At 44.8% G+C, this 24,043-nt stretch overlaps 1 protein-coding gene across 1 annotated transcript in view; it reads right to left on the reverse strand.

Moving 5' to 3' along the window:
• RUNDC3B (RUN domain containing 3B) overlaps positions 1–24,043 on the reverse strand; it is a 1,007,829-nt gene that overhangs the window by 413,571 nt on the left and 570,215 nt on the right. Inside the window, exon 7 of the mRNA XM_078663594.1 lies at positions 396–564. Within this exon, the coding sequence (XP_078519720.1) occupies positions 396–564 (169 nt within the window). The remainder of the gene's footprint in view (positions 1–395; positions 565–24,043) is intronic.

A 24,043-nucleotide genomic window follows, 5' to 3' on the forward strand; every position in this document is an offset into this window, starting at 1 on the left:
GATTTTGCGTGCGTGAAACCTATTGGCTTTGCCAATGATTATTAGTTCTTCCTATTGAATGCTCACACGCTGCATATTGCAGATTCTCTTGTTATTCTTCAAGACCCTTCTTCTCCTTATTTATCCTGGTCCTATAAGCTACATCCACCAGAACCAAGTGTCTGGAAAATACTAAAGCAAACATTGCACTACCGTCTAAGCCAACCCTCTTTTGCTTTCATATTTACACACACACATATAAAATACATATGTAGGTAGCTGCAGAATACCTTTGCGATGGAACTGTTGCCCAGAGTAATAAAACGCCACTATGATTGTCAGTGTTCAAAGATATCAACTGTTCTAATTCGACTCAGATCACCTTTCTCTTCTTTCCCTTAATGTAAAGACTTTACCTTTTGCTCCACAGTTAGGCGGTACTTCTGCTCCACTCTCTGGCATTTGTTGTACCAGCTGTTCTCATCCATGATTAAAGGGGGGCCGATGTTTTCCGGGGTGCTGCTTTCGCTCCCGCTGCTCCCCAGCGTCCGAAGCTCCTCCTCGTCACTGCTGATGCTGTCGGAGCTGCAAGAGGGAGCATTTAAAGCCACATGAGGCAGCATGCTCTTCACTACACAGCCTGTCTGACATCCCATTCCCTGCAGGACAACTGGAGCCCAAGGGGTGAGCCCCATCCATCATGTGAAGGATTTCTCCATGATGGAACGGGTCCTCCACAGACCTGGAGGCATGACTCCCCTAACTTCATATTGACATCTGCAGCAAGTAGGCAGTGGAGACCACTGACTAATGCCCAAATCAATGCATTGCTTACTACTGCGTGGTCTGCAATAATTGATAGCCTGCAATGTTAGGCACTCGGGCTCATCAAAAGAAGAGGACGAGCATGAATGCAAGCATGGCCTTTGCCTAATTACACCCAGTGCGCTCTCATTATTTTATAATCACACTGTACCCGGAATCTGTTCGCACAAGGCCACATACAGGCACATCCCCCGAGCTGCCATAAATGATTAAAACAGGATACATTCTAAGCAAAGAGTCTAAATGCAGGTTTGTATAATTAAATGTCACATCGTTGCGTGGATTTACCCTCTTCTGTCCATGTTTTGATAGAAAATATTTGCAGGCATAGTTAATAATTACGTTAAGAGCTTATTTTGCACTAAAGCCTACATTTTATTGCGGATTTTCCTTTGAAACTACTCTATGAATCACTACTTATTTATTATAAAGTATACCTGGACCAACCATTGCGCAAACTAATCAAAGGGATCAGTTTACTAATTCCTAAAGTGATGAAACCTAATGCACAGTATTGATATGGTATAAAACAAAGATATTTTTCGTGTAATAACTATACCGACAAATCACCCAATCACAATGTATTTAGGATTTATATTGTACAGTGCTTAGGACGACTCGCTGCAAGAAAAAAATGTACCCCACCCAACCACGTTTACAGTTAAATGTAGCCATGTTTTGCCTCTTCATTGGAGGATGTAAGGGATGCAACAGTTAGCCCTGGAAACAGTCGCTAATGATTTAGGATTTTGATTGACCCTACTTGGCAGCAGTAATAGGAGTAGTATCTTGCTAAGAACTACAATTCATAATTGGCTGACCTTTTGGTGGTTTACCAGTAGAAATGGTCCTTCCTAAATGAGCGCGTGAGCGTTCCTTCAACACATCTATGTCCATAGTCGTTAAAGAACACATCTTCTTGCTAGGTGGTTGCAGACGCCCATTTGAAGCCGAGACCCTTAGTCAAGTTCCTGCCATGGATTGATTAATGCTTGTGTGCGTCTCTCTAGCTCTGTTTTGGGAGGTGTAGTGTCATGCGAGTTAGCAAGGACATATGCCTTGTGGCTCCTGATGGACTCTGCAGAACTATAACTTAATGGTTAGAGCGTAGTGAAGTGAATAAGGGGTTCCTCAAAGCGTTGTTTGCTGGTTAGCCATTACCGGGACAAGCAAGGAGTTCCTATCTGCTCTCAAGGGGGCCACTCTCGGCTCATTCCTATAACAGACACAATCAATTTAAGGCATTCCATTTCATCATTCCTTAGCTCATACCAGCAATCACAGATGGCGACCAGCAACAGGCAAATCGGAGTAGGCCTCACCTCAGAGGAACAGGCCTCCCCAAACCGCTAGGCTATCTCACCTCTACACTGAAATTCAAGCAGTCCCAGGGTATTTCAGCCATATTGAGCATAATGAGAGAAAGGCAACTTCAGTTTGTGAGCCACAGCAAATTTGGACCCATTCCTGGGCCAGCCATATAACTTAGGTTGAGTTTAGCAATGATGCGTGTTTGTAGTGTGTGTGTTGCCTTAAAATCTCTGAGTCCGGGATTTGCACCAGGTCATCGCTCATGTGAAACTGTGGCCTAAACAGGCATTGAAGTGCAGAAGGTTTGAGCTTGAGGTTCTTAAGTGTGAGGAGGAGCATATATTTCTAGAACACGATGAAAGGAGATGCTGAGGGTAATGAGCAGTGTTTCATTTTTGACGATGAGAGGAATGTTTGCTATGTGATTTAATGGGGACAGTCTTGAATGACAATGTGATTAGCTTTGGATTGAGGTGAACTCTAAGGGAGCTTGTAGGTGGTTATGTTAAACGTTAAAATGTAGGGAGATGTAGTTGCCCAGGAGAGCACATCTACAAATGTCAGTGAGGACAGAGAATAGGTGAGGAGATTCTGCAGGTTTCCTTTGGTGTGACGGAATGCTGAAACATGGGTAATAAGCTGTGGTGTGGCAGAGATGCTTGTTCATGGATATCAAGAGACTCTTGTGATGGAGACATAAAGATGTGTTGATGCGTATAAGGTTGATATTTATTGCAGAGCATACTTTGTATGGTCTAGAGCAGGGTGTTGTGTGCAAGTTAGTGTATATAGAAACGTTCAATAGAAAAGGGTTAGAAAAGATGGCATCTTTTCTATGCGGTGTGATGGAGTGATGGAGGGTGTGTGACCACACCCACTCCCGAAAGACTGAAAAAGCCAGTTACCTCACTTGCTTTAGCCCCTTCCACGCGGGGCTCATTCCCCCGCGGTGCGGGGTGGAGGGGGCCGCGCCCTGCACTGCGGTACTCATGACGAGTCCAGCTCATCATGCTGCAAAGTGGAGCTGTGCTCATGACGAGCTGGACTCGTCAAGACTTCACCCATTCCAATAGAATGCCCGCACAGGCGGTGAATTAGACGCGCATGGGCGGGCCGCAACAGTTATGACAAGCTCAAACAGTCATGAGCACAGCTCCACTGTGCCTCATGACGAGCTGAGCTCGTCATGAGCATGGGAGGGGTTAAGCAAATGTGTCCCTTTGTTGTGATGTCTGGGCTAGCCATCGCAGGAAAGAGCGTTAAGTAGACAGTTTACTCAAAAATTACCGGGTGAGCTAGCTCTGTGCTGATGAGTGGGATTGGTCTTCTCCACAGGGGCAGATGGCAGAAGGTTGGGAGGCAGATGGCAATAGACATTACTCCATTGGACTCTGGAGGTTTCAATCTGCCATAAGTGCCATCAAAATAAAAGTTGGCCCCTGGAATCTCACATCATGCAAAAAAGTAATAGTTGCGAGGAAAAGTTAATAGAGGGAAAATGTCCATGCACTCTTTCATTGAGTCTGGCAAACTGACTTATGTCTCATTTAATTGAATACTCTGTATGAACATTCAAACTAGTTTGAATAAAGTGCTCTCCAGAGAGCAGAGCAATAAAAAAAGAAACGAGATTAAGGGACAGAAGGTTTAAGAAAATCACATTTACATACATCTGAGGGCAGTTTACACAGAAGGAACCATGTCAGGGGAAAAGGTGCAGGAAGTCCACTATGCACAACACTTCAGCAAAAGTTGGATAACAAAGTTACTTTATTTATTGTTTGGCAATGGAATATGCTGAATTTTGCAATTATGTATTTAATACGATAATCAAATAAATGAATATTGTTTTGTTTTCATAATGGTAGCTTTTTACCCATGCACACAATATTCCACATATGCTCTTCTTGTGAGAAATACATATTTTAACATGTATCTTTCACAGATGGCTTTGGACCTACCATGTAAGGGAGACAAAGTACTGTTTTTGGAACACCCATAGCTCTCTTAATAAACTCCCAATGATTTGGATTATTAGGAACCCTATACAAAACAGTACACGTTGTAGGCCGCAGGAGATGGAGGATGAAGTAAACAGCAACTCACGAGTCACATCTGCCTCGTCTCTAGTATGCCTGTTAATTAGCCTGTAGGACTTCACCAGGTATGTCTTTAACACACAGATGCATTTACCATGTAGGTACCTTTTACCACACATGTACAAAACCATAGAAATTCAGCAGTTCTAGTAACCTGAGCTAACTATAACTTACCCCCGCAATACACTGCTTTTGACCTCACATATTACATCACGCATGACATGGTCAGTGACATCACCAATGACATCTCAAATGACATCAATGATGAAGTCATCCAGTGAGTGTGAGCATCTCGTAAAAGTTTTTTCAATTTAAATATATATACTAAGCTACTACACAAGTTCAATTAGTAAACTTTCGATAGTATTAATGAATGATACTATTTCTAGCATGTTAATTGTGTGACTGTATAAGTTGGTGTCTCAGTGGCCGTATGGGTGGTTCAATGGCTGTGTGGATCTGTCAGTGGATGTTTGAGTGGCTGTGTTGCTTTCTCAGTGGGTGTGTGAGTGGCTCCATGGGTCTGTAAATAGGTGTGAGTGTTTTTTGGGTGTGTAATTGTATGCGTCACTGGCTATATGAGTGTGTGAATTGGTGGGTGAGTGGCTATATCAGTGTGAGTGGGTGTATGAGTGGCTGCATGGGAGTGTGCATGGGAGTGTGCATGGGAGTGTGAACGGGTGTGTGAACGGGTGTGTGAACGGGTGTGTGAACGGATGTGTGAACGGGTGTGTGAACGGGTGTGTGAATGGGTGTGTGAATAGTTTCCGGACCACTGACTCTTTGACTGTCTGTATGGATCTGTGAATGGGTGCATGAGTAGCTGTATGGGTCTATGAGAGGATGTATGTAGTTTGAGAGTGGGTGTGTGAGTGGCTATATGGGTGTGTGAGAGAGTGGGAGTATGGGTCTGTGGGTGTGAGTGGCTGTATAGGTTTGTGAGTGGGTGAGTGGTCTTATGGGTCTGTGAGTGGGTATGTGAGTGGTTTTGAGGGTGTGTGAGTAGGTCTGGGTGGGTGTGAGTGTGACTGGGTTTGTGAGTGGGTGTGAGTGTGACTGGGTTTGCGAGTAGGTGCATGTCTGTGTGGGGGGTGCATCTGTGTGAGTATCTGTAAAGGGTCTAGATCCAAGAGTGGGTTTGGGTGCAGGATTATCAGTAATTCTACAAGTGTCTCTGTGAGTGGGTGTATGCGTGGATCTTTGAGTGTGTGTGTGTGTCTGGGTGAGTGAGTGTGGGTGTGTGGATCCATGAGTGTCTGAGTGGTTCTGTGAGTAGGTGTTTGAGTGCCTGGGTGGGTCTCTGAGCGGGTGTATGAGTGCCTGTGTGGGTATGTGGTGGATATGAATAATGAGTATTATTTTTCTAGAGAACAACTGCCACTCCCAAAAGGGTATCATGGCTCTAAGCAGTAATGAATGGGACTGTGTACACCTAGTCAAACTTGATCAGTCTAGGGGGAGCAATGCGTCAAAGACTAAGTGAATAGTGCAAGGCATTGGAGATGCCAAAGAGTCAAGTCTTAAGCTGCTGTTTAAAAATCCTTTCTGAAACCATGAATCTTAACTCCCTGGGAAGCTGTTTCCAGGCCCATGTGCCCTGAACTGTGAAGGAGTTTCCTCCTCCGGTTTTAAGTTGACTTGTGAGGAACTAAGAGGACGCATAATCCTATAATGGAAAACTCTGGAAATTGTTTGGCCCCTGTCATCTAAAGGCTCTGAAAATAATTAAATAATTTTAAAAAGGACCCTCATTTGGACTGGCAGCCAATGAAGTACTTTCAGGGCTGCTGATGCTGAGGAGCAACAAGGGAGTTTAAGTACCAATCTGGTTGCTGAGTGTAGCACCACCTGAATTTTCTGCAAGGTTTGTTTTGAAGAACCTTCATATAGACCATTACAATAGTCCAACCTAGAGGTTATGAAGGCAAATGCTACAATTTTTCTGGCAGATAGCAGGAGATATTCAAATAATTTTTTCAAAGCTTTTATGAGACTGAAACACATCCCAGCTACTGCTTTACCTTGTGGGCGAAAAGACAGGACGGCATCACATTTTACACCTAGGTTCTTCATGACCTTGAACAAAGGAGGTGGTGAAGAGGTTTCACTAGGCCACCAGAGGGCAGGGTCGAAGGCATTTGACTTTCCAAAAGGCATTATCTCCGTTTTGCCAATGTTGTACTTGAGACGGCTAGTGTGCATCCATTGAATAACTTTGGTTAGACAGTTTCTAAAGATGATCTCGGAACTAATGGAATCTTTATCCAATGATCAGATTAACTGAGTTTTGTCGGCATAGGATGTAGTCTCAATGCCAAAAGACTGAATCAGATAGATTAAAGGAGCCATGTAGAGGTTAAATAATGCAGGGCTTAGCGCAGAGCCTTGGGGTACCCGTGAAGTAACGGGGTTTTCTGCAGACAGAAAAGTTTCTAGCATGACAGTCTGTCTACGCTCCGAGAGGAGCCAAAGACCAATGGGAAATCCCACAGTGCTCAAGTTGATGCAGCAAGATGTCATGGGAGATGGTATCGAAATCAGCTGATAGATCAAATAACATCAGGACTGCATTTTTTCCTGCATCAAGTGTTAATTTCAAAGTATATTCAACTTCCAGCAGGGCTGACTCCATAGTGTGTCTTGGACGAAGCCAAACTGCACTGAGAAGGATTTTTGCCTCCTCTAGGAACGTTAGCATGTCGTTGACCATGTTTCAGTGATTTTTCCTAGAGCAGGAAGTATGACAGAGCGAAGATTAGAGAGGTTAGAGGGGTCAGCAAGTTGTTTTTTTCTGCAGAGATTTAACCACCACTAATTTCCAGTCCAATGGCACTATAGCCATGTCTAGTGAAGTTCACAATTGCATTTATGGCAGGATTTAAACAGTCTACAACTGTATGGAGTAAAATGACGGGGGGCAAGGATCATGGGGGTATCCTGATTTGCAGGCTAAGATAGCCTGTCAAGACTGAGATAGGCTAACAGTCTCAAAGGTTGTCAATGATAGTCCTTTTAATGGTGTATTTTCTAACCAAACATTTTCCAAGGTGGGAGTTGTACTGAACTCCTGTTTGATGGTCCATATTTTCTCCTCAAAGAATGCAGATATCTGATCACTTAGGGGTTGAGAGGGAGCAATATCCCTGGTCATTACTGTCGGTTGTAGGAACAGTTTAGTAATTTTGGAAATACCTTTTTTTATTAGATTGAGCTTTCTCTATCTGAGCCGTGAAATAGATCTTATTAGCAATCTTGATTTGAGCATGGTATGGTTTCAGGGACCTTCTATATTGAAGTAAGTCATCCGCATTATAGGCTCTTTCCATTTACATGAAAGCTGTTTGCATGTGGAGTGATGTTCAGCAGTGATCTGTGAATACAATGGGGCTGGGGGGTGAGGCTTCAGTTTTTACTTAAACACCTTTACCAGGGCTAAGCTGTGAATACATTTGCTAATCCAGTTCACAAAGTCTGAGGCATCTTCCTCCACATTACCTAACAAAGTAAGGGTGCAGGAAGATGGCTCAGTGAGCAAGGTAGGGTCTCTTAAAAGTTTATTGTTTAACCCATTGTCACAAGGGTTTGGGGCCTGAGAGTTTCCTGGCTCATGTTGAATTCTGAGCGGAATCAGCTTGTGGTCAGAGCAGGGCTGTTTAATGGGGGGTTCTGTTAGCTTGTGTAATTAGTGCAAACATCATCAAGGGTGTGCCCAGCAATGTGACTTGGTGAAGTAACTAACTGACCAAGACCCCGCAAACTTAAGGTGTCTAAACAATTTGCTTAGTTATAGGGTGCCCACGGCTGGACAGTTTCACTCTCCCTTCCTACGAGGATTTTTGTCTTGTGGCCAACGGTGTGTCTTCAGGCTCCCCGCTGGACCCGCTACCTCATAAATTCTGGAAGCTGTTCCAGGAGGAACTTTTCCCCCCTCTTTACTCTATTTGCTGCCAGTCTTTTAGCACCGCCACGGTTACTGAAAGTTGGAAACTAGCAGTGGTCTCTCCTCTTCTGAAGAAGGCCACGCTGGACCCCACTTGCTCGGCGAACTATAGGCCTATTTCGCTGCTCCCTTACCCCGTTAAGATCTTGGAGAAATTTGTCACCAAGTCTCTGTCCAGTTTTCTGGAGACTAATGTCTGTTTGAATATGGCTCAGTTCGGCTTCCGGCCAGCTCATGGCACGGAGACCGCGCTGGTGGTGGCCCTGGATGATCTTCGGTCGCGGGTCGACACTGGTCGGGCAGCTTTTTTAGTGCTGCTCGACATGTCGGCCGCATTCGACACGGTCAACCACTCCACATTAATCAGCAGACTGGAAGAGATTGGGGTAGCTGGCCGGGCCCGGGATGGGTTAGTTTCCTACCTTCAGAACAGGCGCCGAATGGTGGCTTTGCCGCCTTTTAGATCTGGCATTAAGAAAGTGGGGCAAGGCGTGCCTCAAGGGTCGGCAACTAGCCCGATCTTATTTAATCTGTACCTCCGCCCTCTGATCAAGCTGATCAAATCTTTTGGCATATCGGTAATAAATTACGCCGACGATACGCAGCTCATATTCTCCTTTGAAGGCAGAGATGCCGTTTCTAAGGAGACTTTCCACCGCTGCATGACAGCCACCGCGGACTGGTTGAGACTTAATTCCCTCCAGTTCAACGGTTCCAAAACCGAGGTACTGCACTGTTCAATGGATCGAACCCCTCGCCCCCTGCGGGCGGATTTCTGGCCAGCTTCCTCCTTGGGCACGGTGGCGGCAACGGATGCTGCCCGCAACTTGGGTGTTATGTTTGGCCCTAACTTACAGCTGGAGGCCTTTGCGAACAAGACAATTGCCACATGTATGATGCTGCTCTGGACTCTGCGCAAGATCCTTCCCATGCTTCCGGCACCTGCTAGACCAGAGGTAGTGCGTAGTACTATTCTTAGCAGGCTTGATTACTGCAACGCACTGCTTCTGGGTGCCCCCAGCACTCTGATTGGTAGGTTGAAGCGCGTACAGAATATGGCTGCTAAGTTGGCCTTTTCGCGACTGCGCTCAGCCTCTTCTACTTTGGCGCTTCAAGATCTTCACTGGCTACCAATCCATCAGCGTATATGCTTTAAAGCATCTTGCGTAGTTTTTAGGGCCCTGCACGGACAGGGGCCTGTTCTGTTGCAAGAACTCTTTTCTTGGTACTCAGCAGCTAGACCTTTACGGTCTTCTTCGGCCTGCCTGGCGGTAGTCCCCAGAATTCAGAGGATACGAATGGGTGGCCGCTCCTTTAGTTATACTGCCGCTAAACTTTGGAATTCTCTCCCCCTGTGTTTGAGAAATCTGAGGGAAGTTTCTTCCTTTAAAAAAGGACTGAAGTCCCATCGCTTCCCCAGGGCAGTGTAATCTTGTGATTGCGTAAAAGTTAGGTAGAGTCAAAGCGCTAGGATACCCTCTGGGTGACAGTCTGCGCTTTAAAAGTACGCGATACATACATACATATGTCTTAGTCTTTAATACACTCGAGATGGAGATTAAAATCCCCCAACATTGTTACATTCGCATAGCGTAGTACCAGAGGGGCGATGACTTCTTGCAAGAAGGTTAGGAAAGTCGTGCATGAATCAGGAGGTCGATAAATTAAGACAACAGCAAAGGACATTGAAGGGCTAAACTTGAGGCAGAAATCTAGGCTTTTTGCCACTTTAAGGGGGTTTAGGTCAAAAGTCGACATTGAAAGGTATCTCGAAAAATTATAACGCAATCTCATCCAGCGGCTTTGATTCCATCTCATCTAATGATGGCAAAGCCCTGTGGAAGCGCATTTACAATGTCTGGGTTACACCAGTCCTTAAGCCATGACTCGTGTTTTCTCAAGGACCCTGCATTAATAAGTACCGCTATGAACAATCTGCCCACGGTTGGCATTGAGGAGACCCCAAACAGTTCTGCATTCAAGGCATGAAAACGGGCCTTCAAGGTTTAAAGGGGAGAACAGAACCTCACACTGTATGCGAGGGACATTCATAGCTTTTAATGCATCAAGTGGCAAGGGCTTACCTGGAAAAAAATGGGTGTTCCAGGCTCATACGGGCTAGCCTTTGGTATGCCGGTGGCACGCCCGCTGAGCATCCACGGTATCCCCCCTCTTAAGTAACTGATCAGGGAGGGAAATCTAGAGTGTCACCAAACAGGATGGCCGCTCCAAGGAAAAACCCCGGGAAACAGGAAGAGGATAAAAAGTGCGATGTGAAGGTGAGTTAATAACACGTTCCCCTATACTTGTTTTTCTATTTCTGCTAGCAGCAGTCAGCTGAATTTGCAGTCTAAGCAAGAGACATGAGAGAGTCTGTGTTGGTCTTTGAGTATGTGTGTGTGTCTGTAGGGGGTATGTGGGTGAGGGGGTATGTGGGTGCGTGAGTGGCAATGTGGGTGCGTGAGTGGCAATGTGGGTGGAAATGTGGGTGCGTGGGTGGAAATGTGGGTGCGTGGGTGGAAATGTGGGTGTGTGGGTGGAAATGTGGGTACGTGGGTGGGTTGGTGCGTGCGTGGGTGGGTGCATGGGTGCTTGAGTGGGTACATGGGTGCTTGAGTGGGTACGTGGGTGCTTGAGTGGGTACGTGAGTCAGTACATGGGTGAGTGGGAGGGTACGTGGGTGGGTATGTGGGTGAGTGGGTATGTGGATGGGTGAGTGGGTATGTGGATGGGTGAGTGGGTATGTGGGTGAGTGGGTGCGTGAGTGGGTGAGTGGGTGCGTGAGTGGGTATGTGGGGGCGTGAGTGGGTATGTGGGGGCGTGAGTGGGTATGTGGGTGCGTGAGTGGGTATGTGGGTGAGTGGGTATGTGGGTGCGTGAGTGGGTATGTGGGTGCGTGAGTGGGTATGTGGGTGCATGAGTGGGTATGTGGGTGCGTGAGTGGGTATGTGGGTGCGTGAGTGGGTCGACTGAGTGGATGTGTGATTGCATGTTTGGGTCTGTGAGTGGGTCCCTGAGTGGGTGTGTGAGTGGATCCCCGAGTGGGTGTGTGAGTGGATCCCCGAGTGGGTGTGTGAGTGGATCTCTGGGTGGGTGGGTGTGTGAGTGGGTGTATCTTTTTCTTCGAAGTTATATCTAGTGTGATGGCCTACAGCCTCATCCTTAGGAACACTGCAAGGGGTTCTTGATAGCCCCCTCCCACTGACTGTCGAGCCGCAGAGGAAGTGGTCATTGTACTGGGCTCAGTTGCCCAGAGGGTCCTGCTACCCTTACCTTCATGCTACTATCTGACAGTTGTGGTCCCTGACAATGCTCCAATAAGTGAACCAAAAAGACTAGTTCGGTGAGGGTGAAGGCAACCTGGCGGTTTTTGAGGGTTTGGAAATTAGGTGTAAGCCACATCCTTTATAGGGAAATAGTTAATAAGCATTTCGATCAACCATTACCACACAGCATTGGTCCTAGCCATAATTCTTGAAGCAAACAGCAGCCACAAAAAAATTGTCCCAAACAAAGTTTCAAACTTCGATCCCTCCTTATGGGCTCCTAAATGCTCTGGGCTTCTTTTACTAGGTATTGCTGTAAAAGAACGGCGACATGTGAGTAGAGTCCACGTGTGCTCTCGCTTGGACGGGGACAAGGTCTCTGCGGACCAAGGTGTAAACACTGATGCAGGAAAGGACAGTGTTCCCTTGTATTGTTAAAGCAGGTGCATGGCTCTGCGCAAACTCAGATGTTAGCAGAGTTTATCGTGCCACAGAATCTTTGAAAGCAAACAGCACATAAGAAACAAAATACACAGCAAAAGAGCATACACTATAAAAATGCTTCACATTATGAATTTACGGGTGTTTAAGAAATGCTTTGATAGAAACAACTTTATCTTTATTTCATAGACTAAATACAACTGAATTCATTTGCAATTGTGAAGACGATTTTCCTGAATAACCCATGCTTTTTTTTTGGTTGCCTTGATTGCTCATGTTGAAGTTGCATGTTGGCCTCTAATTTGTAATTAGCTGGCTCATGACTGCACAAGTGCACACCACAATTACAAGTTGCGCCTCGAACACTTCCAGGGCAGCTGAATTCACATCTAATGCACAGCCACATTAGACTGCTATCTGGACAACATAATTTCTCCTGGTGGGGAAAATGACAGCCTTTGTTATCCCTGACTGAACCGGGCACAGCTTGAAGTCTTAGCTCCGACTGGCTGCGGAGTCTTTTTTTAATCTCAACTTAGAGACTTTCCTTCTTGCCTTAGCCAGGGTGCTTCAAGCGAGAAGGCAGCCCAGGAGTACACTTGTGAACTCACTTCCTGCTAGGCCTTTTTTGACACCATCCTCGTGTGGTAACCGCTGCAGCAAGAATATAGCAGTTCTTGTAATTAATTGGTTATTAATGTGCTAGGAAGGATGACCATAATTTTACACTCTGGGAAATATTCACAGTACTGGACCCTGGGGGGAAAAAATGCACACTGTTTGAAAATCGATAACGGCCCGGGAGGGGGGGTCATGTGCCCTCCCTCTCTTTCTAAAAATGGCTATGACCTTGGAAGGTGGTGGTCCCTGGTACTCAAAGAGCACTAGTGGGGGGTCACTTGAACCCCCCCTCCGTCCTGGCCCACCTTTTTTCCCCCAAAGCAAGCAAGGGAGCCTCCATTTATTTATTTTATAACGAAAGTCACGAATTTGCTACGATTTTTGGTGAGAAAAAAATGCTTTTTTCCCCTGCCAAGGTACTAGGGGGATCCCAGTTCCAGTTAAAGGTATTGCTACCCTGCACTCCCTTTCTTTTTATACTTTTTGGGGGATTCGGCTGAAGCAAAATACCAAGTTGGCTGCCAACACTTCCTGCTTGAATTGTACGCAGCCAATCAGATTTCAGCACGGGGACTGGTGGATCACCGTCCCTAGATATACAAATTTGTTTTCCCATCATATCTCGAAAACCACTGAATGGATTTACACCATGTCAGAAAAAGGATGCTTTCTGGACCAAGAGCTACATTTCTGCAAAATTTTGGTCCAATTCCGTTCTGCAGTTTGGGCTGTAGTCGTGCCTAAAATCCCTATGACGAAATTGCATGGGAAAATACGTCTTGGGATCTCCCCCTTTTCTTGGCCCCTGCTTGACGAATCACCCAGAGACTTTTAACCAACACAGCAGCTGAACTGACTGTCGTACAAATTTTGAAAATGTTGTGAAGATTCGTCAACCGGAACTAAAGTTATTGGCAAAGCAAAATGGGCTTTTCCTATAGAAACTAGGTCCTAACTACAATTACCTACTAGTGACCACCAGTAGCTAAGGTTTGTGTATATATATATATATATATATATATATATATATATATATATATATATATATATATATATATATATATAAACAGGAACTCCGTTATACCGCCTCCAATCCCCCAGGACCGGCGAAACAGGAGACAGACCACAGCTTGTTATCCAGGTAGGTTTATTTTGTCAGTATTTTTTCGTGAACCAACCAACCATGACGCGTTTCGGGCTATGCAGCCCTTGTTCACATGCAGGGTGTAGCTGAATTTTTAGGTTTATAAAGTGCTTAAGTGCCACGCCTGCCGCCCACTTCCCTGAGTGGTCATGTGACCAAGTTGATAGGGAAAACAGACTGTATAGGTAACCATTAGGAACAATGCGACAAACAAATAATTTTTCATGCTTAAATGCATAATAAATCTACCCAGTTCGATGGTAAGTCTCAAGAAAAACTTTTTTGCCTTATTCTATTTTTTGGAATTAATTTCTTTACAGAAGAACGAAGTTACTGGATGAATCCAATTATCTTGAGACAGCAAAATCACAAAATATTACATATAGTGAAATTATTGACTAATGATAGTATAATCAATATATATAAAAAACAGTACCTACCGACTATATATTCACTGAGAAAAACCAACGGATGCAGGGACGTTATAGTGAGGCTCACATTTCTCTCATACAAAACCAGAGAAATTCAGCAGTTATACTTACCTGAGCTAACTATAACTTATTCCGCCACAATGCACTGCTTATGTCCTCACATATTACATCACTCATGACATGGTCAGTGAAACACTGATCTGTATCCTTCACTCTTTTACATGCTTTACACTTGCTACCTGTGAGAAACAGAATTATTTTGAAGATCTGCTGTTTAACTCAACACTATTTGGTAAAGGACCTCCCCATCTATCTTCAAAGATTACCAGCTACTCCCCCTCATGACAAGACTTTTAAGATCTTGCGCAAAGCTCTGTTCCCAGTTCCTAGGATCAGAAAGTCCCGGTCGGGGGGGTAGGTAGATTTCTTTCCTAGCCTCTTTTTACTGAGATAGGTTGCCTCTTCAAATGCAAATGTGAAAGGATCATCTCTAATTCAGGAAATGGCTTAAGACTAACCTATTCTAACTGTGTTACTTTCTGCATGTTATCCTGGAACTCACACAGACACCAATCGCGGGGTGATTTGCGCACATAATAAATTAAAATAACACCATGTAACATAACAAAAGGCCCCCAGCAAGTTTCTTGCTGATTTTTGGGACTTGTTCTTGATACAGTAGAAAATTATAACATCTCCACTAAAGAAAGAAGCACTCGGTTCATATAGTGAAGAGGCAGTACCCGTGTTTAGTGGGGATTAACCTCTTTGAAGTCTTGCTGTATTCTCTTTAGGAGGATTCATGTTATAGCAAGTGGCTGTATGGGTGTGTAAGTGGCTGTATGGGTGTGTAAGTGGCTGTATGGGTGTGTAAGTGGCTGTATGGGTGTGTAAGTGGCTGTATGGGTGTGTAAGTGGCTGTATGGGTGTGTACGTGGCTGTATGGGTGTGTACGTGGCTGTATGGGTGTGTACGTGGCTGTATGGGTGTGTACGTGGCTGTATGGGTGTGTACGTGGCTGTATGGGTGTGTACGTGGCTGTATGGGTGTGTACGTGGCTGTATGGGTGTGTACGTGGCTGTATGGGTGTGTACGTGGCTGTATGGGTGTGTACGTGGCTGTATGGGTGTGTACATGGCTATATGGGTGTGTACATGGCTATATGGGTGTGTACATGGCTATATAGGTGTGTACATGGCTATATGGGTGTGTACATGGCTATATGGGTGTGTACATCGTTGTGTGAGTGGCTTTGTAGGTATGTGAGGGGCTGTATTGTTGAGTGAATGGGTGTGTCAGTATCGGTGAGTGGCTGTATGAGTAAATGAGTGACTGAGTGAGTTTAGGAAGCTGGCTTTTTATATGGTATACCAAAATGAGGTATGTCATGCAGAGAGTCCAGGGGTTCCCTTATGAGTAGACAAGGCAAGGTCTAGCAATACCAAGGTGCTCTTGTAGGGGGTCGTATGGTCATACACCCACTCACACAACCACTCACCTATACAGCTACTTATACGCCCACTTATTCACCACACAGCCATTCACATAACCACTCACTCACCCATACAGCCTCTCAACCCAGTCACTCACTCACCCATACAATCATTCACATACAACCGCTTACATACCTATTCACAAATCCATACAAGTACTCTACAGCACTCCATTCTACGTAATTCCATTGCACACTACTCCACAGCACTCAACTGTATGCTAGAGCACTCTACCCTAATCTACTGTATGCCACTCCAGTCTACGCCACGCTACTTTACACTACTCTACGCCACTCCACTGTTCTCCACTATGCTATCCCACTGTATGGTACTCCACACTAAGTTACTCCAGTGTACACTACTCATTCTACAAAATTAGATTGGATACCAATCTCTGAGCACTGGTTATAACCTTGCATATTACATCACATACTGTGTGTAATTGTAGAATTCATAACACTTATGACATCTCAAATACAATCACTTGTCACAACAGTGCACGGTAGAGTGGTGAGTTAATGTAGTGTGTCGAATGAGGGGACAGTACTGTGTAGTGAGAGGCAAGGATCAACTTTGCCTTCAATGCTCCACATGAAATGTTCCAGGTGTCAAAAACACTGATTGAACCTAAATCTTACAGCACCATGCCAGATCACACTGTAGGACACTGGATATCTATCTTACACTTCAGAGCCTAGCAAGAACCCTATTCTCAGTCCAATCAAAAACAATTTAACTGCAGAGAAAAATGTCCTAATGAAGTTCCCAGTTTTACCCTGATAGTTTCACACTTCTATTTAATAAAGTTAAATCAGGGGCCCCACTTGACACTGCACCTCCGCACATTCTCTTTAAAGCAGCTGAACTCACCTTCCAAGTGTTGTAGAAAATGGCCAACCAATCTTTAGCAACAGGAATAGTGCCCCTCCCCCCACATGAAAACAAGCAATTACATACCCATCCCTTTGGTACCTGGTCTGAGCAAAGTAGTAGAGATACATGCAAGCAGGCATCTCTAGGTCTTTCTTGAAACAAACTATATCCTGCAACAAACGCAGAATGTATTTACCCTATGGACAGCACAGAGATAGCCCTTCTGGCAGTACCAGAGGAGTAAAAAATGCTGATTGAACAAGGACGTACAGCAGCCATATTCTCCTCGATCTCAGTGCAGCATTTGACACAGTCAACCATCTTTATGAAGCAAACTCAAAGTGAAGATGTCATGGGTCCAACACTTAATTGGCTCACCTCCTTCTTGAAAGATGGGACCTTCCAAGACTTTGATAGTTACTTTTCATTGGACGTCGTACCGCAGGGCTAGTCCCTGAGCCTAACACTTTTTAACTTGTAAATGCATCCATTAGCAGACATCATACGGTCATTTGGGATATCCCTGGTCTCATACGCAGATGACACCCAGTTGGTGTTCTCTCTATCCCAGGGAGGTGACATCCATTCTCAAACACTAGCACCTTGTTTACAGAGAGTAGCAAGCTGGATGGCAGATTCCTGCTATAGACTAAATGGGGAGAAAACTGAGCAGATGATACTGGACAAGAACCTCACTTACCAACACAACTTGAGCTGGCCTGATTGCTTAGGCACGGCTCCTGCTGCCAAGGTGGTTACTGAAAGCCTGGGTGCATGGTTGGATAAATCATTACACATGGGGGCCCAGATCTCTACATACTCCACAAAATACTACTTCTAATCCCCCGCCATTCCAGAACCTCATGGTCCAGGCACTTATCCTCTCACGCCTCGATTACAGGAATTTACTTTACCTTGCAGCCCCAAAGTCGGTCATCAAAAATCTCCAAGCGGTGCAGAATGCATCAGCCCAAGCTCTGTTGAATATCCCTGAACACAACGCTGCCCAGCAGGCCCTGGTCACCCTGCATTGGCTACCTGGCAAACAAAGGGTATAATTCAAAACCCTATTTATAGCGCTGGGTACTCCAAACAGAAGGCCCCTTTATCCTCAGACCCCTGGTATCCCATTATATGAATAGAGCCCTCCGCTCTACCAACACTCAGCTGGTCAGCGTTCTTTCTTATAAAAAGAGCGAGAAATGGAGGGCGGTCCTATGGCCACACAGTGCCCAAATTATGGAACACCCTCCCTCTCACTATGAGACTCACTGACAATGAACTCAATTTTCTGAAGCATTTAAAATATGGCTATTTGATAACTAATCTATCACGATCACTTCGGTGGACTGTCGCGTTGTTAGCGCTGGGATGCCTACCGATCGCCATGCCCTCTACAAATTCACATAGAATCAACAATGTGTGCAGTGAAGTATAATAGTGTTTCAGCGTATAGTAGAATGGAAAAGAGTTTAGTGGCACAGCGTGGAGTTGAGTAAACGGTCATAAATTGGAGTGTTGTGTCATATGGCTTCGGAAAGTCTAGTAGAGTGCAGTAGAGTTGTGCAATTTAGAGTATGGGTTGGACAGTAGAGTGTACAGGGATGGAGAGGAGTACAGTGTGGTAGAGTGGCATAGAGTACCAGAGTTGTCTTTTTTTAGAGTGGAGTTGTGCAAAGTGGACAAGAGTGTCGTGGAGTGGGGTACACTGGAGTGGCGTGGAGTAGCATACAGTAAAATAGCATAGATTGAATGGAGTACAGTGGAGTGGCATACAGGGGAGTGGAATAGACTGAAGTGGTGTACAGAGGAGTGTGTAAGAGTGAAATATCATACAATGGAGAGGCGTAGAGTTAAGTGACATTCAATCTAATTGTGTAGAATGGAGTGGCGTACAGTTGAAGTGGGGTACACTGGAGTTAGAGTGAATAATTTTACAGTGGTGTAGAGTGTAGTGGCATACAATGGAGTAGGGTACAGTAAAACAGCATACAGTTGAGTGCCGTAGAGTGGCATGCAATGGAATAGCATAGAATGGAGTGACAGACAAACAGTGCATAGCGGAGTGGCACACAGTGCAATAGAGTGTAGTGGAGTACAGTAGAGTGGAGCGGCATAGAGGTGAGCGGCATACATTGGAATAGAGTACAGTAGAGTGGTGTACAGTGGAACAGCATATAAAGGAGTAACGTATAGTGAATTGGTGTGGAGTGTGTATACTGGAGTTTCCTACAGTAAAATAGCGTGGAGTGGCACACAGTGCAATAGTGGAGTGTAGTAAAGTGGTGGGTTGCATGGAGTAGCGTAAAATGGAATGGCATACATTGGTGTGGCATACAGTGGAACAGAGTAGAGCTGCATACAGTTATAATTAAGTCCGCAATTCTATAGGAAATGTTTTTTTATGTGTTGCTAGTACCTTTTTCACCATTTGATTAATGTCAACAAAACTTTCCCAAAAAGTGCTGTTTTTGCCCCGTTTGTGCATGGAAGGTTTCAGGGTGATCCATCAAGCAGGGGTCGAGAAAAAAGGGGAGGGGGTGTCCCAAATGCAAAATCCTCAGGCATTTTCCATAGATTTCTTTAAGAAGTGATACCGCAAAAACTGTGGAAGAGCATTGCACCAAATTTGGCAGGAAGCTAGATCCTGGTCCACAGATTGCGCTTTCTGTGACTTGGTGAAAATCCGTTTAGTAGTTTTTGAGAAATGAAGGGTAAAAAATATATGTGCATCTGGAAGGTTGAGTCCGCGAGAGACTCGTGAGAGTCTAGCACAGTTTAAAAATAGAGTGTTCTGATTGGCCCAAGAGGCTTTTTTCCCTTTGGGCCAATTTGCTCCTGCATAAGTCAGACTCTCTAAGAAGCGAGTACTCTTATTGGATGTCAGCAACATGGGAAAAATGTTGCTGGCAGCCAGCCATTACAGGACTCTGGTACTTAGTCCCTTGTGTTGCCCCTAAGCCTCATGCGGGGGACTCGGAGAGATCCCCCAGGGCCAAAATAAAAAGAGAATTGGTGTTTTTTATCAAGATCACAACAAACACTGAAAACAAATGGTGGCCATAATTTTGCTATAAATATATATGGGAAGGGGGCTCAATAAGGCTTCTCTCCCTGCCCTTTTATAGCCCGGGGACCCCCATACCCGGGACCAGCAGTATTTACGGGGAAGGGGGTCCATGCTTCCCCCTCCCAATTTGTATTGGGTTTGGCCCTGGGGGATTGGATCCCCCTTTTCTATTATGGTTGGCCTCAGTGGGTGGGCTCCCTGAGGCCTATTAGGGCTCGGATTGGGGGGCTGCACACCCAACTCCACTTAGATTTTGGAACTGGGGATGGGGTCCATGGAGCCTAAGAAGGCTCAGGGAGGGTGGCTATATGCCCTCCTCCCCTTCTATGTTTAATCGTACTTGGCCCCAGGGGAATCGAGTCCCTGAGACCTTTTAAGGGTTGGCTAGGGGGGCCATGCAGCCCCATCTCCCTGTTTTATTAGAACTGGTCCTGGCAATGGGTCTTTGGGGCAACTAAGGGTAAAGAGGTAGGGCTGCATGCCCCTGCTTTTACATATTACAGTCCCAGGGGATGAGGTCACCCCAGGCCCAAAGGCTAACTTAACGCTGCACAAGCCAAATACCATGCATGGTGTTGTATTGACAGCCTTCTGGAGGTTTAGCCACAGAGACATGCAGCAGGCAAAGCTGTGGCCAAACTCTGTGGCGCACAGCTGAAGGCTGTTTGCAGCATGGGATTGGTTGCCCGCGGGTAGTTGAGAGCAGGGCCAAGCTGCAAGGCTGGTCCTGTGGCTAACACCACACCATGCATGACAAAAGGCAATGTGCAGCGTGGTGCTGGCTGTGTGCAATGGGGGAGGGGGGGTTGGTTGCCTATGAGGGGTAGGCCACAGCTTGGTCCTGTAGCCAACCTCCTGCTTTGCATGGACGAAGGCCAAGAGCGCCAGAGGTTGGCTTTATGTATGGTAATAAAATATTACTTTATTTTAACAAAAAACTTCACATTCACAAAAAAAAATAAGGTTAAAGTAATGTAGTAATGTTATAGCTAGGTGCAATAAAAAAGACTTGTTAGGTGAATAGGTCTTTGATAACATTAAGGGTTTTACCTCAAAAAGCCACAGAAATCACCAATTCTAGTAAGTAGAGCTAACTAGATTTTGCACCATGCATTGCTTATGACCGTACATATTACATCACCCATGATATGTTGTATTACATGATTTATGACATCACTGATGACCTCATCCAAAGAGTAAGGTACTTAGTTTTATTATTTACATTGTGGCGGGTAACTACAATATTACTTTGGGGTAAGTGTTTATAAAACGCATGCACATGGCCCATCTACTGGAACCTAAAAAGGCCGTTGGGGTGGCCCCTATTCATGGGATCAATACATTTAATATTGAGAAGGGTCTTATGGCCTCCCTTCCCCAAGCCAGGAGAGGGCCTCGTGGACCACATTCACAATAGCCATCGTTTAAATAAAGGGGAGGGGCCTGTGGCCCCATCCAGAGTCAGACTGCCCATTGCAGGCACGGGGCATTTCCCCGGTGGGCTGGAGGGGTGGGGTCCGTATTTGTGCTTGTGGGGGCCGGGTTTGCAGTAGTACTGCAATATCAGCCCGTGTAACAAAAGCGGGAAGAGGTGCTTCTTGCTAGCACGCTCCCAGGGCCGCTCAAGTAGCAATCTGACAGGGCTAGTTGCGGTTTCCAGTCCAGCCCTGCCCCCTGCACTGAGTCATACACTGGCCCAGGGGACCACATTCTTTAGGGCCGGCACATTGATGGGTTGCCTTGCTCCACAACCCCTGTAATATAGTCTATTTCCCTACCCACAGCCGCAGGCATGCAAGTGAAAATGCTCTCCCATCATGTGGGAGGACAAAGCTGCTCCTGTCTGGTGGGTGAACAAAACACTTCCTTGGCCCCCGTCCTTGGGCATGGATGTGTTTTGAATTGCTCCCACACTGTAGGAGCAAAACACAACTGCTTCCCCCCAGGGCCTGCATATAGGTAGAAATGTATTACTGAAATGAAGGCGACTAAAGTTCGTAGGGCTTTGACACCTTCAAACAGCAGCTCTTTTGGATGACCTGACACACAATTCATCACAAAACTGAATTGAAATATTGGTACTTCTCCACAAATGCAGTGCTCAGACTATTCTTTTGACACAGTGGAATGATAGTTTGAGAAAGGGGGTATGAAGACAGAAATTGGGACATCTTATGTAATGCCATAACAGGTGTAAAATCACAAACCTGACTTCTTTGTAATGGTAGGTTCAAAATATGTTTTTACTAAAAACCATGTGCAATCGCCATATTTTAATAGCTTCTAGAAAATGGCTAGCAGGGCAATTAGTACTGTTTCATCTTTGTCCCATAATTAAGGCCGGCTTTAGCACTGGGGGAGCCCGGTGCAACAATCTTTTTTTGCACCCCGCCCACTGACCAATCTCCATGCATTCCCTTACTTCCACTCTACAGCATCTCACAGGTATTTAATCTGCTTTATAGCACTACTTATACCAGTGCAGGGTGTCGGAGCACTTTACGTAACACGGATGTTATACAGAATCAAGGAATCATGTGTGTATTTCAGTATATAAGAACTGTTACATAAAACAATGAGGATTACATGGTATAGGAGGCCCTTGTCATCTATACTGTAAGCAGTATATTTCAAGAATGTCTGGTTTGGAGAAGCACAAGCCAAGGATTCAAAACCTACCACAGTGGTTGGGGTTGGCTTTACTAAGAATTTATTTTTACCAAAACAAACCCTTATTAGCAATATTAGGATAATGAAAGACTGGGGGAAAACAATGTTCTAACCTATGCCAGACAGTTTGTGTGAAGTTCTTTAACCGCATCGATGCGGCGGCTTTTCCAGCTGCACGCGGCAATTTTAAAATTACCACGTTACATGACGAGCTCAGCTAGTCATGAGCGCACGGCAGGTTACGCTCATGACGAGCTGCGCTCGTCATCAGCCTGGAAGGGGTTAATGGCAGCTCATAGGTCACTGTGCTATATTACTATTGCAACTTATGAACTAGAACTAACAGGAAGAGTAACCGGAGCTATCCACATAAAATTCAGATGTGCGATCTGCTTGGTCCATATTCTTTGCAGCAGGTATATTAACCCTTTGCGCTAATTTATAGCGCATCAAAACTACCATTAACCAAAACTTCAATCTCTTAAGAAATACAGTGACCCGCACACGGGAAATTATATATAAATTGTGATAGTTGCATAAAATAACGCAATCGTATTTTTCAAATATATAACACAAACGCTTTCCAAAAAGAGGCGAAGTCCAGATCTTCAAAGTTGTATCGGAAAAACTTTTATTCGAAAGACTTAAGATTTCAGGAAATTGCTAGCTGCCAACGCGTTTCGTCACACACGTGACTTCTTCAGGGCTAGAAGCAATTGTACATAAGACAAAGAATTACACATAGAAGATATTTACAAGATAAAACAATGAGTGCAAACAAATATGATATGTACATGAAGATTGTCATTTAAAAACAATGGGAGTTGCACATACCATAGTGCAACTGGCCATTTACACATTATGCTCTACAGATTCCATATTTTCTCTTATGGACTTCACTTATTTAGAATTAATCATACAACTTACAGTTTTGCATTATTATGCTACATGCATTTGGAAAGCGATGAGCAACAGAAAGACAGCATGTGCTAATATTTCATGTACAGTTTTTCACAAGATTTGGGTATGAGGCTAACACAGGGAGAGAAGTTGGCCTCAAAATGCCCTCTTAATTTGCTGCTACATGGTAAGCACTGTCTGTTTGACCCAGTCAAGTATTAGGTTAAAAATACCGAACACGTGATATTACCCAAGTTAAAGAAAAGAAAAAAGTGAAAAAAACCCACACACGCGTTCTCGCAGTACTCACTTTTAGCGTTCCGCTGGTATCTCGTATACGGTCCCTTCCGAATAAGTCTGGAATGCCCGTATGTCAGGCTCTTTAAATACCCGTATGTCCACCCAAGATTAGGCGTTTCAGCTCAGCTGTGCGTGATTATTTTTACCGCGCAGAAATGTCAAAAAAAGAGAAACTCGTAGTTCCTATCGTGGCTGGGTCATGGGAAATGAAGTCCATTGAAAGCGTGATTATTTATCGTATCCAGGCAACACGGCGTCAGCCGTTATGACGTTACTTAAGACGTTCCAAAGTCGATGGGGAATATAATTGTTTATTCCCCGATTTGTGTATAGAAGAATCTCGCCTCTATATTATGATATTATGAACGAAGGCGGTGGCGGTGCTAAGTATACAACAAGCAATGTGTGACGTATAGCTTGCAGAATACTGTCGATTAATTGTTCGAGATGCAGAAAGAACATTCTGTTAAGGAAATACCATCCTATTACAGTTTAAACCGCACAATACAGTGAAGGTTGTATTTATTGTCTAAAAAAGCCAAATCCTCGGATTTTTATTTTTATTTCCATCTATCCCCTTATTATCGTAACGGTATTGTCTAGATGTCACTATATTGAAAAAAGTTAATAAAGTGTTAATTCTCAACCCACACGATGGAGATGGGCGGATATATATAATC

This window comes from Lissotriton helveticus, chromosome 10 (assembly GCF_964261635.1).
Source record: "Lissotriton helveticus chromosome 10, aLisHel1.1, whole genome shotgun sequence".
Lineage (NCBI taxonomy): Eukaryota > Metazoa > Chordata > Amphibia > Caudata > Salamandridae > Lissotriton > Lissotriton helveticus.